This window comes from Phacochoerus africanus, chromosome 3 (genome assembly GCF_016906955.1).
Source record: "Phacochoerus africanus isolate WHEZ1 chromosome 3, ROS_Pafr_v1, whole genome shotgun sequence".
Classification (NCBI taxonomy): Eukaryota; Metazoa; Chordata; class Mammalia; order Artiodactyla; family Suidae; genus Phacochoerus; species Phacochoerus africanus.
Window position 1 is genome coordinate 149,246,769 of NC_062546.1, and position 14,640 is coordinate 149,261,408.

Sequence of the window (14,640 nt, forward strand, 5' to 3'; positions counted from 1 at the left end):
TTTTCATTACTATATTAAAGTGGGCTGTTTAATAACTTATAACTGTCAGGGGAAAAAAAGGTAGATTGCAGACACTATGATCTATGCTGAATGTGTAAAATGAATTTTTTTCACTTGCAATTCTTTGTCTCCTAATTTCAAGTCTTTTTTTTAGGACTAATTGAAAAAAGTAATGAAAGATAATGAAATAAACTGAGGGGTTTTTTTTTTGCTATCAAAACTTTTATTCAACTTTTAATAGTTCATTAGTATTTGACGTCAGGGTACCATGCTTATTATCATAATTTCTAAGTGTTTTCAGTGCCTTTCTCTCACCCACATTTTGAACCTCCAAGACATCATCAATCTTATCAAATGATTACACTTTTAAACTCTATGTGATAATTTCAAATCCTGAAGAAAAAAAAGTATGCTAGTTTAATCTCAGCAAGAAGCACCTTAAAAATATAGTAGTTAATAAAGAATCAAGGAGGATGGTTATATTTTTACATAGAAGCTTCAAGATGTTTACATATATGATCAGAATTACAATATTGTGATAAAACAACATGCATGTGGAAGGTCATCAGTTTTTCATTAAGAGGAATCTATAACAGCAGGAAATGGAAAGGAGAAGGGGGAATACTGGAACTTGGGAAGGATGCAACATTAATACAACTCTATAAAAAGTTTTATATTGCATGAGTTACTAAAAGGAACAAAATGCAGAACTTTTAATAGGATAGGATATGGTCAAGTATTATCAATCACATTTAGAGGAATCTTAAACAGAGAGTGGAAGAGTAGATATTCCTATATGCCTTGAATGTAAAGCTGGTTCTAAAATACTTAATTTAAGGATGGAGTATGGCTCAGCAAAAGATTAAGTTGGTCAAAATGTGCTGAGTTCATACCTCAGCCCCAAATAAGGAGAAAAACAATCAAAAATGAGATAAAGAAAAAGAATACTAGTAAAATAGATAGCATCATTATCATCATAAACTGCTACCATTTCCTAAATAATTGAAATGTGGGAGTTCCCACTGTGGCTCAGTGGGTTAAGAACCCACCTAGTATCCATGGGGATGTGGGTTCAATCCCTGGCCTCACTTACTGGGTTAAGGATCCGGTGTTGCCATGAGCTGTAGTGTAGGTCGCAGATGTGGCTCAGATCTGGTGTTGCTGTGGTGTAAGCCGGCAGCTGCAGCTCAGATTCAACCCCTAGCCCAGGAACTTCCATACGCCACAGGTGTGCCCCCTAAAAAAAGAAAAAGAAAAAAAATTGAAATGTGCCAGGTACTGTTTGCAATATCTCACCTTATTTTCTTTGCCACAAAAGGTGGTATTATTCCCATTTTGTGTGTAAGTCAATTGAGGCTCAGAGATGAAGAAATCCTCCCAAGGTCACACTAGTGGTGACTGGTGTACTATAATAAATAAGAAAAGTAGTTTTATTGAAGAAAAATAGTGAAGAAAAATAAAGAAAAACACACCAGGTTAAAAATATAGATGTATATGGTAGAAGCCAATGGAGAAAGAAAAGAGAGACTTTCTAAGCAGATTAAAATGAAGACTTTCTAAGCAGATTAAAATGAAGACAAGGAGTAAGATCTTCAACTCTCAACTCATTTAACTAACACCTTTCCCCTTCCTGCCTTTTGCCAGTCCTCCCAACTCCCCAATCTTTACAGTCATCTTTACTACCCTGGGGAAGAGAAAAGAACTCTCCTCTCAATGTCAGCTTTCAAATTTTAAAAGGCAACTTTGCTTTCCCTTCTGTCTTCAGAGCAAGAATGGGGCCCAGAAGAAATATCAGCTGCTGAAAATCTGATGTTCTATGCCTGTGCTAACACTTCTAGTCACAATTCTAGGCAGCAGGAAGGCAAGTTAACTACTGAGGAAGCTGAGAATTATGCTCTTGAAGAAAAAACAGTATATGAACAGTATTAAATAAAAGTTAGGCGCTGATAGACTGGAGTAGGAAATAAAATGGAAGAAAGTCAATTGGAGAAGAATGAGAAAAGTAAGGGCAATAAAAAGATTGCAATTCCAGGCTATAACAAGCATCATCTGACAAGGAAGGGTTTTTTTTGTTTGTTTTTTGTTTTTTTTTTTTAGCCCAAGTACACAATAAGGATGTGGAAATAGAAAGAAAAGAGTTTGTGATTGTTCAGCTTTTTACAGAATCTTCAACATATCAATTATTAAATGCTTTTATATTTCTTCCCATGGCTTTCTAGGGTTATAGAGAAATAGACACTTGTTAAAGATTACTCATTGCTTGTTTGACCAAAAACCTATCAAGGTCATTAGGAAGGATATAATGAATAATGCAGCTAATCAAAAAGGTTAACAAAAATGGTATTTTTATAGGCATTCCTTAACATTAAAGTGTTATATTGACAGACATCTCACAAAAACATGAAATTTTGTTTCAGTACAAACTAGTCAATTTTCTATGTAAAACTGCCAACTTTCAGAGGAAACAGAATATCTTACCTTTAGTGTCCTTCCCACCACTTTTGTTATTCTGATCAACGAACTCTAAAGACAGGTGGAGCTCTATTAGACAATGAGAAGAAGTGCTCATCTAATGACCACAAAACTTTCACAGCCAAGGATAATTATTATGAACCCCAAAGAAGTCTCATAGGAAGTGGCATCCAGTTTCATTATGTTCAGTGAATAGATACTGAAGAAATTAGAACTGACTGGCTTTCAGATTTGGGATCTAATATCAGGTTCAAATCACTGTGAAAATGAAAGGCTTAGAAGTACCAGAGGACAGCATGTTGGGTTTCCTTTTCCACTTGAAACTACATGTTTATCCTGCTCATTGCCTTTGGAATTGCTAGAAAATTATCCATTTTTTTTTTGTTTGTTTCACAAAGTAAAAATCTACTTGCTCAGTCCTGTCAAAAACTAAATGCAGATAATGTTGGATTCAAGCCTAAATAACCCCTCAATTTGTCCAACCTCTTTCAACTCAACAACAGAAACAGTTAAAACAGATGCTAAAAAGGCACAAATGGGTCAGAGGCCCATTCTTCCTCCCTTCTTCCTCTTTTCTTCTTCTTCCCTACATTGGAACTCATGCAACTGTAAGCTAGAAAAGGAGCTAGGAAAATAGGCACTTTGATCTCTTCCCAATCTTGAATGAGAATGAAATACTTTAAGATCCCAAAAATGACATCAGAGACACCAACGTGCCCATTTTCTTCAAACTAACACTAGAATTCTTGAGTAAACATTTTTTTCCAGCACCTAACAAATGCATTCTAAAACCACACACTGATATTCTTAAAGACAAGGTATCTTGAAAGAGAAGCATGTGGTACTATTGGGTACAAAATGTAGCCCCTGTGACATATGAATTTTCCTCAAGCCACTGTGTGTTAGGAAAAAAACCATTACATCAGAAAAAGTGTAATTCGTCTAAACTCAGAAGGAATTTAAATACCAAAATTCATATCGTAAAGAATCTAAATTATGTGTTCCTGGATGCCAAAGGGTAACTGAAGGCCTGGCTCCCAGACCAAAGGGGCTCTAGAAGGGGGACAATGCAAAGTCCTACCTGGTAGGCATCAGGAATGTTGACCGTCTCTCCATGCTCCCCGACATAGCCAATGATGCCTTTGCCCCAGGGGACCTGCACCTCGTCTGAGTTTTCTGTGCTGCTGCAGGGCAGCAGTGGGGTTCCTGCATGCACATCAAAGAATTTGGAGACCAAGCTCTTCTTGCCAGCAGCTGCCCCTTCCACCAGGAAGAGAGAGCAGCGGTCAGCGTCCACCATGAGGCAGACGAAGATGAGGATCTTGTAGCTCAGACTGGTAAGGTCAAGGTCATTGGAGATATCCTTGACCAGTTCCAGGAAGAACTGTCGCTCATTATGCTTTTTGAGGTGGCACTTGTAGTCCATGGCCGTAGGGGGGTACTGAGGCAGATTCACCCGCGATTCCAGCAGGGCACTGAGAATGTGGGCGGTAGTGGGGGGCAGGGAGCTGGCCTTCCGGAGAAGTGCCCTCCGCCGCACACTGCTCAGGGGCTCCTGGGCCCGGGAGGTCACTTGTTCATCGTAGGTCCTGTTGACATGGATGGCCTTGGAGCGGGCAAAACTCTTCCTTAGCTCTTTCTGAGAAGCTCTCCGCTGCAGGCTCCCATCACCCCGGTTGCCACTGGCCCAGCTGGGACTCAGGGGAACCCCACCACAGTCCCCACTACCAGGAGTGGGCTGGCTGCTAGCAGAGCCATTTGGTCCAGCACCACCGCCAACGCTGCTGCCACCCCTGCCACTGCCATGAGTCAAGCCGCTTGGGCCGGCCAGGGTGGACGTTGGGCCTAAAGCCCCCTGACTCTGATTGTGCCTCTGCAGCCACTTCTCCACCATCTCCTGCTTCCCCTTCCGCATTAAGTAATCTTCAAACAACTCTGGATGCCTGTCCAGGAAAGTTTCCACCTCCCCAAAGTCCAGGCGGGAGGCCATCGTGCTCCCAGACACAGCTTTCATTGCCCTCTCTGCACTTGGACCCAACGTTTCCCTGCCCCAGCGGTCTAGCTGGTCCTGCACATGTCCAACCCCCACCAGTACTCCCAGCTCCGCACCGAGATTCAGCGGAGCAATGGAATCCAAAGGGGCTGGGAGGTGCCCCTTCCCTCGGCCTCAGACAGAGCCCCACCCCCCAGGTCCTGCGACTTCCGCGCCGCACAGGTGCCGCCACAGAGCTGCTGCCGCGGCTTCCAGCTCGTTCTGAGAACCCGGAGCTACCGCTGCTCTCGCTCTGGCTGCTGCTGCTGCCGCCACCGCCGCTGCTATAGCAGGATGAGTGGACCGCTGTGAAAGGGAGGTAGGCAGGACACGCCCCTGAGTGAGGCAGGGATCCGGAGGGAGGAGAGAGGTGGGAGGGGGTAGACGCGAGCGCCGGACCAGACAAAGTCCCTGGCCGGAATGCCAGGCGGTTCCTGGAAGTCTCTGGACCGCCGGAATGGGCGCCTGGGAACACGGCCGACTTCTGATTGGAACACGATTAGAGGGAGACGCACCTAGTTCTTTCCCCCTCCTTTCGTCTTTACCTCCCCAGCCCTTCCTATTCCCTGCCTCTAATCCTCCAGCGTTTCACTGAGGCCCCGCGAGGGCCCAGTGGGAGCCCAAGTACTGGGGAGTGTTTATGGTTTGCAGGGATCAGACCCAGAAGCTAACTCCAAGGAAATGAGGATGCTGGGGGTGGGGGAGGATGGTGTATTATTTTTCTCGGATGTGACTGTGGATTCTTGGCTCCTAGGATTCCTGGGACTGCCCACTAATACTAATACCCAGCTCCTTGTGGGTGTGCAGTAAATAATAATGTAACTGGATTTACAGAAATAACTAAATGGAGCTCCCCATCTGAGCAACCCATGACTTTAGCCAAATTCACCTACTTGGGGTTGGAGACAGGAGGGTGGTACTTGGGAGAAAAGCGTAAAACACAGTTACTTGGATTAGGGACCCTGCTTAGCAGGGGTACATTGCAAAGTGGACTTGAGGGCCTCAGGCCCTTCCCAGCCAGTCCTGCATACAGGATGGTTACTCTTCATTTCATGAATGACTTGTCGCTGCTTCACTCAATCTGGCAGGGACACCAATGCTTCCTTTCCTTTTCAATGTCCTAGGGCTGTGGGTAAAGACTTCTCCTCTGTTGGAGGCTTTTCTTTCCCTATCCCTAGGGATGATCAAGATCTGGCTAGTCTCAGCTAGTCAGAATAACACGTTTTCCCTTTGGGCCTTTTCCAACCTAGTGGCTAAGCACAGGTGATCTGCCAGGAAAGAGAAGCAGGTGATAACACTTTCTTGAAGCCCTAAGGGTCTCCTCTTCCGTGAGAAGCAAAAGCAAATGGAGAACCATCCAGTTCCCTGGAGCATCAGGCCAATCTAGAAGTGCTCTTACAGAATGGTAGCAATGACAGTAATAAAACTGCTGAAGAGAAGGCAGATGGCAACATTTATGGAGCTTCCATGTAGCAGGACACACAGGTGACTTATGCAGTAAGTAAAGCTAACTCCAGAAGATGTCCTCACAGTTAAGACAACAAAGTGTATTGAACACTTGCTATGTGTTGATCACTTTAAATTAACATATCAGTTTAACCCTCACAACAGATTTATAAGGTGGGAACTCTCATTATCCCATTTTAAAGATGAGAAACCCTGAGGAGTAACTTACCCAAGGCACACAATGAGGTGGCTCCAGAGCTGGGATGAGGCACACTCTTAGCCACATCACTGGATTGTCTCTGCTAGGATTTGGACTGGTAATTCAGGGTAAATTCAGGGACTGGGGCAAAATGTTCTCTAAACATTCCTCTGACAGCAGCAGGGGGAGCAGAGACGGAGAAGAGAGGCACTTGCTTAAAAATTCCCAATTTCCCAGCTTAGCAGCATGACTAAGGGCATAGCCTTGGCACTGGGAATGCAATTGTGAACAAAGACTCTGCCTTCACAGAGCTTACATTATAGTGAGGAGATGGCAAATAAACCAATAAATACAGTTGAACTGTGAACAACTGAGTTTGAACTGCACAGGTCCACTGATACACAGATATTTTTCTAGCAGTAAATACTACAGTACTCCATGATCCAGGGTTAGCTGAATCTGTGAATGCAGAACCAGTGATAAAGAGAGCCGACCATAAGCTATAGGTGAATCTTGAACTGTATATAAGTCAGCAACCTAACTCCCACTTTGTTCAAAGGTCAAGTGTATACAGAATAAGAGACTATCAGTGATAAGTGCTATAAGACTTGGCGAAGTATTATATAAAGTGATGAGGTGGTGGAAAGGCCTGAGGAGGGAATACCTGAGCAGAGAGCTGGTAGAAGTGAGGGAATGAGCTGTGTTAACATCTGTAGAAAAGAGTATAACAGGTTGAGGAAGTACGCTTAGGTTGTAATTGTGTTTGGAGTATTTAAGAAATAGCAGGGAGACCAGCTAGGAGACACTGAACCAAGCGTAGAATATAAGTAGTCTGGAGATACAGCTGCTAAGGAGGTGAGTGCTGATCAAGAAACAAATGAGAAAAAAGTACTTGACACAGTGCCGGACATACAGGAAGTACTCAATAAATGTTCCCTGTAGTATTACTTTTATTATTATTATTCTAAAGTAATAGTGTGTGGAAACTTCAGTGTGTATGGCCACATCTCTGGTATCTTGAGTGGTCCATCAGTGAAGATGGTTAGAGCAGTGTACTGGAGCTGGCTTACAGGGGCTCACAAGGACTGTTTTAGCATCTCTTTCCAACTCCATGTTCGAGGACATCATATAGTTTGCAATCAGTCAGGATGGGAGTATCTTCACCATGGAAATCAACAAGTGCTGTGAATCAGGACTTTTCTTTTTCCAGATCACTAGCTGATAAACATCTACCAAAATTCAGTGGAAAAAATTCAATTGTTCATCAGTTGATGAATAGATAAATAAAATGTGGTATATCCATAGAAGGGAATATTTGGATATAACAAAAAGGAATGAAGTACTAATACATGCTACAACTTGGATGAAACTTGAAAACAGTATGCAAAGTGAAATAAGACACTCACAGAGGACCATGTACTGTATGATTTCATTTCTTTGAAATGTCCAAAAGAGGCAAATCCATAGATTAGTGGTTGCCAGGAGATGGGTGTATGGGGAGATTTAGGAAGAAGGATCGGGGAGTACCGCTAATGGGTAAAAGGTTTCTCTTTGGGGTAACAAAAATGTTCTAAAATTGACTGTGAGGATGATTGCACAATTCTGTGACTATACAAAAACCACTGAATTGTACACATTAAATGAATAAATTGGGGAGTTCCCATCGTGGCGCAGTGGTTAATGAATCCGACTAGGAACCATGAGGTTGCGAGTTCGGTCCCTGCCCTTGCTCAGTGGGTTAACGATCCAACGTTGCTGTGAGCTGTGGTGTAGGTGGCAGACGCGGCTCGGATCCCGCGTTGCTGTGGCTCTGGCATAGGCTGGAGGCTACAGCTCCGATTTGACCCCTAGCCTGGGAACCTCTATATGCCACGGGAGCGGCCCAAGAAACAGCAAAAAGACAAAATAAATAAATAAATAAATGAATAAATTGTAAGGTATGTGAATTACATGTCAATGAAGCTGTTATTTAAAAAAAAAAAAAAAAAAACAGCAAAAGGTATTTACCAGCACATGACTTGTCTGAATAGTGCAGCATTGCCGTGCAAGGAGGCAGGAAAAGCAATAAGCATCCCCGAGGAAGGGAGAGAAGCAGACCACCCCTGGGCTGCCTGGAAACAGAAGGCTTAATAAATAGACATTTCCTTAATTCCATCTTCCATGTATTCATTATATAAGCAGTTGTTTAGCACGTATTGCATTCTAGACTCTGAAGACAAAAGAAGACCAAGACAAAACCTCTGTCTCTGATTGAGAATCTCACAGTCTACAGTGCCAAGGGGAGTAGGAGTAGAATACTAGGAAGGGTGGGAAAATGAATTGAGCATTTGAGGCTTGCTTTTGAATTGGCTGCAGTCTTATTCCCTGCTTAGTTCATGAGGTCACTGAAGAAGTCAATTGTTGAGGAAGAAAATGAAAAGGCGACAGAGTGCAATTAAGATAGTCCAGAAGGCTATGATGGGGGGGCTGCATAATAAGATGTGTGGTGATATGGCCCCAAGTGTCATTTCCTCTTCATTCTCCATTTGTAGAATGGCATATGTATTAGTCATGGTCCCCACAGGAAACAGAGCATACTCAAAGTAATTCTAAGAGGGTGAATTTACAAAGGGACTAATTACAAAGATGGAGTATAAGTAAACCACAGGAAAAATGAGGAAATTTGAGACTCATAGCAGCAGAGAAGTCACCACCTCTAGACCTGATGGGAGCAGAAAAGGAACAGTTACCAGGACACAGAAGGAGAAAGGATTGTGTAGTGACTACTGTCCTGAGATAATCAGTGACGCCCTGTCAGAGGACATGGACGCTCAAGCTGACCTCAGGGGATGGGTGTCAGGAACAAATACTTTGATCTCATTCTTCTCCCTCCCTCCCATCCGGACCAGCCCCAGCTAGCAGACAGAGCCTACTGGAGCTCACTGATGGAATCCATAGGTCATCCCTCCTGGCAGAGAGTAGGGCAGGACAAAAGCTTCATGAAAGATCTGAAGGGGTAAATGGAAAATACTTGGCCCAGTATGGAACCCTGAAGAAGTCCTATTTGGAAATAATGGATACTACAACTCCAAAGAATTTTCTGTGTAATTCTGCTCTTTTCTGCTCACCTGCTAATTCCGTCGAAACACTCTATAACACACTCTACAACTACATTCACGGTCAGCAGAACCTTCCGGGGCACACACCCTGAAAAGATAGGATACTGTGAGGCTAGATCAGTCAGCTCAAGGAAGAAAGCTCTGCAGTCTCCCTATCTACACTTCCCCCTCTTCGGAGAAGATAAAGGGGCCTCCTATTTGTAGTTTTCAAATGAAAGGGCTTCCTTTTGATCCAAGTATTCATTACTTTATCACTGCCAATTAGCATTTATTGAGCAACATGCAAAGCACTGGGTTATTTGCAAGATAACTTTTGTTATTTCAAAGGAGACCCATTAAGTTTTAGTACTGGATAAAACTTTAGAGATCATCTAATACTCTACTTTCATTGCACACATGGAAATCGAGATCCAGAACAGACATCTAACTCCTCCAGGGAGTTCCCGTCGTGGCGCAGTGGTTAATGAATCCGACTAGGAACCATGAGGTTGCGGGTTCGGTCCCTGCCCTTGCTCAGTGGGTTAACGATCCAGCGTTGCTGTGAGCTGTGGTGTAGGTGGCAGACGTGGCTCAGATCCCGCGTTGCTGTGGCTCTGGCGTAGGCCGGTGGCTGCAGCTCCAATTAGACCCCTAGCCTGGGAACCTCCATATGCCGCGGGAGCGGCCCAAGAAATAGCAACAACAACAACAACAACAACAAAAAAAAAGACAAAAAATAAAAATTAAAAAAATAATAATAATAATAACTCCTCCAAAGTCACCTACCAAGCACAGCCTCAGATCTGCTCCTGGTTCTGTCCCACCCTTACATCCAAGAACTTGATACTAACCTCTTGAAGCCAATGAACTTCTGTCTCCTAAGCTTGTCTCTTAATCATTCCATCTCCTAAAACAGACTTTCACTACGTGACCAGTAGGCATCATCGGACAGGTTGTTCCAATTTTTGAAATGAAAAATTCACTTCAAAAATAATTAAAATTGGCATAGTATTCTTCTAGGAAATAGGGGTCCACAGGATCAAACAGAAGATGGGTTATTCCCATTCCAAAAGTATTAAAAGTTCCACAAGGATGTTTATTTTTATGGAAATTTAATTATCAGAAGTGGTCACAGTCTATTACCAAATCCAAAACCTGAGGTGGTATAGCAGGGTTCTCCAGAGAAAAAGAAGCAACAGGATTATATAAAGAAAGAGAAGAGACAGAGATGGAGATAGAGACTGATTTATTAGGAGGAACTGGGTCACATGATGGAGGCCTTATAAGAAGTCCTATGATCTGCTGTTTGCAAGGTTTAAATCCAGGAAAGCCAGTAGTGTAATGCCATCTCAGTTTGAAGGCCTGAGAACTGGGCAGCAAATGACATAAACCTCAGTCTGGGGCAGGAGAAGATGAGATGAGATGTCCCAGCTCAAGCAGTGAGGCAGGGAAAAACAGAAGAATTCCTTCATCCTCCACCTTTTGTTCTATTCAGGCCTTCAGTGGAATGGACAGTGCCCACCTACAGACACCAAAAAGCTATCTACTTTGCTGAGTCCAATTCAAATGCTAGGCTCATCCAAAAAACTCTCATAGACACACCCAGAAGCAATGTTTAATCTGGGTATCCTGTGGCCCATTCAAGTTGTCACATAAAATTAACCACTACAGTTATCTTAGCTGGTTTTAAATTTTGTAAGCAACTTTCCTCCCACTCTATTTGTGTAGAACCTCAACATGTGTCTATTTAAATTGTCATTCCTTATCTGGTAGTGACTTCACCTTAATCAAGTAAAATTTTGTAACCCATAGTAACTCACAAAAGAAAGGTAAATATATAAAGTAACCATGCAGATTAATATACACCAAGAAGGGTAAATTAGATTAGCACTGTCCATCTGGGCATTTGGGAATGAAGTCTGTTTCTTTCACCCCAGAAGAAATTGTGCATGTAAATTCAGAAGCATATATTTACATGCTACCTAGACAAATACAGCTGTGTTACAAAATATAATTGACTTAATTCCTAGTATCATTGATCAAATGAACAGGTTGCCCTCAATAGCTATTATATTCTTAGCAATAACCATGTATAGTAAATTGCAATGTTACAATTACTGTTTAAGATATTTTCAATGTTAAATTTTCCTTTTTAACTCCATTTCAATTGTCTTTTTCCCCTCCCCTCACTATTAACGTTTTTAGCTATTTCTCCCCAAATTATCTTTGAACAGCATACAGCTCCCATATTTAACCTTCAAGGACTCAGTTTTCCTAGATTCAGTGATCCCAATACTGTGCTATCCCCTATGGTGTCCACTGGCCATGTGGCTAACTAAATTTAAATGTTAATTAATTAAAATTAAATGAAATTGTAGGAGTTCCCATCGTGGCTCAGCAGTAACGAACCTGATTAATATCCATAAGGATGCGGGTTCAATCCCTGGCCTCCCTCAGTGGGTTATGGATCAGGCCTTACTGTGGCTGTGGTGCAGGCTGGCAGCTACAGCTCTGATTCGACCCCTAGCCTGGGAACTTCCAATGCCATGGGTGTGGCCCTAAAAAGACAAAAATACAAATAAATAACAAATTTTTTAAATAAAAAATAAAATTAAACAAAATTATAAATTCAGTTGCTCTGAAAAACTACTCATATTTCAAGTGCTCAGGAGCCATATGTGGCTAGTGCCTACCCTACTGGATTGTGTAGATACAGAACATTTCCATCACCTTAGAAACTTCTATTTGAGAGTGCTGCTCTAAGATCACCTGCAGCACCAAGATTCTGTGTGTATTCACCAATGCCACTCAATGGCCTCCCAGCTGTCAAATATAATGGCCCTCATACTAGTTTTATGATAGTCCTCTGTTCTTGAAACTTTTTCTCAGTAGCACCATTTCCTGATTCTTTATTACTTGAATGGATTTGAATTACATTCTCTCAAAACAGTGAGTAACCATCGTTTTTCAATTTATCTCACTAGTTTTTCTACCCCCTGTGGCCTTCCTGATTGTTGCAATTACTCATTTAAGGTCCATTCCCGTAACTGCAGTTACCATCTCCTGTTTTAATACTCCCTAATATTATGATTCTGTTTTCTAGCACCAGATGCTATCTTACTTAGCTGGACTACCATAGCAAAATACCATAGACTAAGTATCTTCAGCAACAGCAATTTATTTTCTCACAGTTCCAGAGGTTGAAAGTCTGAGGTCAGGATACTAGCATGGCCGTGTTCCAGAGAGAGTTCTCCTCTTGGCTTGCAGATGGCCGCCTTCTAACTGTGTCCTCACATGGCAGAGAGAGCAAGCTCTCCCGTGACTCTTCTTAGTAAAGCACTAATCTCATCAAACCAGCGCCTCACCTATCAGACCTCACCTGACCCTAATTACCTCCCAAAGGCCTCATTTCCAAGTACCATCACATTGGGGGTGAGGGCTTCAACATATAGATTTTGCAGAGACACAAATATTTAATCCACAACACACGCATAACAAATCATGGTAAAACTTGGTTGCTTAAAACTGCTTGTTGTTGTTTATTTGTGGGGGTTTTTTGGGGGGAGGGGGCCCCGTGGCACACACAAGTTCCCCGGCCAGGGATCCAACCCGAGCCCAGCAGCGACAATGACAGATCCTTAACCACTAGGCCACCAGGGAGCTCCCTGTTTGTATTTTACTGATCACAATTGTGTGGGTTGACCAGGGGTTCTTCTGTTTCATTAGGTGTTAGCAGGAGTCATTCCTGTGGTTGCATTCAGGTGGCAGCTGGACTGCACTGGAAACTCCAAGAAGGCCTACTGAACACATCCAGGGCCTCCCTGCTGGGGCTACTCAGTTCTCCTTCAGGAGACTTCTTTCCACATTGTGTCTCAACCTTCAGTTCTTCATATGGAGTCTCTCTCCAGAAGGACTGCCCATCCTTCCTTAAAGTGTGGCAGCTGGGCTCCAAGAGGGGACATTTCAATAAGATAAGCCCAATGTGCAAGAGCTTATCAAGCTTGCATCATAGTTAATATCCCACTGGCCAAAGCCAATCATATAGCCAAACTAACTGCAGAGGAGGGACAAGGATATGACTCCTCACAGGTGTGTTTCACTGGGAGCCACCAATTTAACAGTCAACCACACAAGCTCTCCCCTGAGTCCCCAACCCACATTTCCAACTGCTACAAGACATTCATTCCTAAATTTGACACCTCAAATTTGTCAATTCCAACATCACTCTCGCTCCTCCCCACCTTAGGTCACTCAATTCTACATATTCTACTTCAGAAATTTCTCTTTGAAACAAGCTTCTTTTCTCCAAACCCATTTGCCTTAATTCAAACCTTCATTAACTGTCCAATTCTCTATTGAAGATCTTCCACATAACACGGGTAATAATGGCACAGCTTTGCTTATAAACTCTTTTATTTATAGAGTCCTTGTCAAAGATATGTACTAGGTTGAATGGCATGTCCTCCTAGATATGTCCTCCTAGAACCTGTGAATGTGAGCTTATTTGGAAAGAGGGTCTTTGTAGATGTGATTAAGTTAAGGACCTCAAGATAAGAGCATCCTGGACTTAGGGTGGGTCCTAAATCCAATGATATTTTTCCTTATAAGATACAAAAGAGAAGACAGAGATACATGGAGGAGAAGATGATGGAAAGACAGAAGCAGAGACTGGAGCAATACATCTACAAGCTAAGGTACAGCAAGGATTGCTAACAGCCACCACAAGCAAGAAGAGAGGCAAAGGACAGATTCTCCCCCAGAGCTTCCAAAACAACAACAACAACAAAAAAAAACAACTTTCCCAACACCTTGATTTTGGAGTTCTGATGTTCATCCCTGCCACAGAATAGTTTTAAGCCACCAAGTTTGGAGTAATTTGTTATAAGCACCCTGGGAAACAAATATAAGGTCCTTCATTATTGCATCTCTATCTTCCATCTCTGTTCTCATCTTCTGCTACTCCCTACCATACATTCTCCAAGCATGCAGATGCCTTTTCCCTTCTTGGCTTCCCCCTGAAAACCCCTTCTCCCCTTTCCTGTCTCTCAAACTGCTCTGTTCCATTAAGACCTATTTGAAATGGCACATCCTACGTGAAGTTTTATCTGCTTATAGTAAGAAGAGTATTGTATCTTCCTGTGTGATCTGTCCTTCTACTTCCACACATTTTGGTCAGATATCTGCTATAAGTCACTTAATACTTGGTATTTATTCAACTCAATAGGATGTATGTAACTCTCCATTTTATTATTTTTTAATAGTTATTTCCCCAATACAATTTTTTTCTACTGTACAGCATGGCAACCCAGTTACACATACATGTACACATTCTATTTTCACACATTATCATGCTTCATCATAAGTGACTAGACATAGTTCCCAGTGCTACACAGCTAACTCTCCATTTTAAAATA

The 14,640-nt window shown here is 42.5% G+C and overlaps 1 protein-coding gene across 2 annotated transcripts in view; it reads right to left on the reverse strand.

Annotated features, from left to right (window-relative positions):
- PDE11A (phosphodiesterase 11A) overlaps positions 1-14,640 on the reverse strand; it is a 424,697-nt gene that overhangs the window by 392,745 nt on the left and 17,312 nt on the right. Inside the window, exon 1 of one of the 2 annotated variants that reach the window (XM_047772959.1) lies at positions 3,554-4,765. The exons of the other annotated variant lie outside the window; for it this stretch is intronic. Coding sequence (XP_047628915.1) covers positions 3,554-4,486 — 933 coding nt within the window. The 5' untranslated portion in view covers positions 4,487-4,765. Of the gene's footprint in view, positions 1-3,553; positions 4,766-14,640 lie in introns of those variants that run through there. 2 annotated transcript variants of the gene reach the window in all.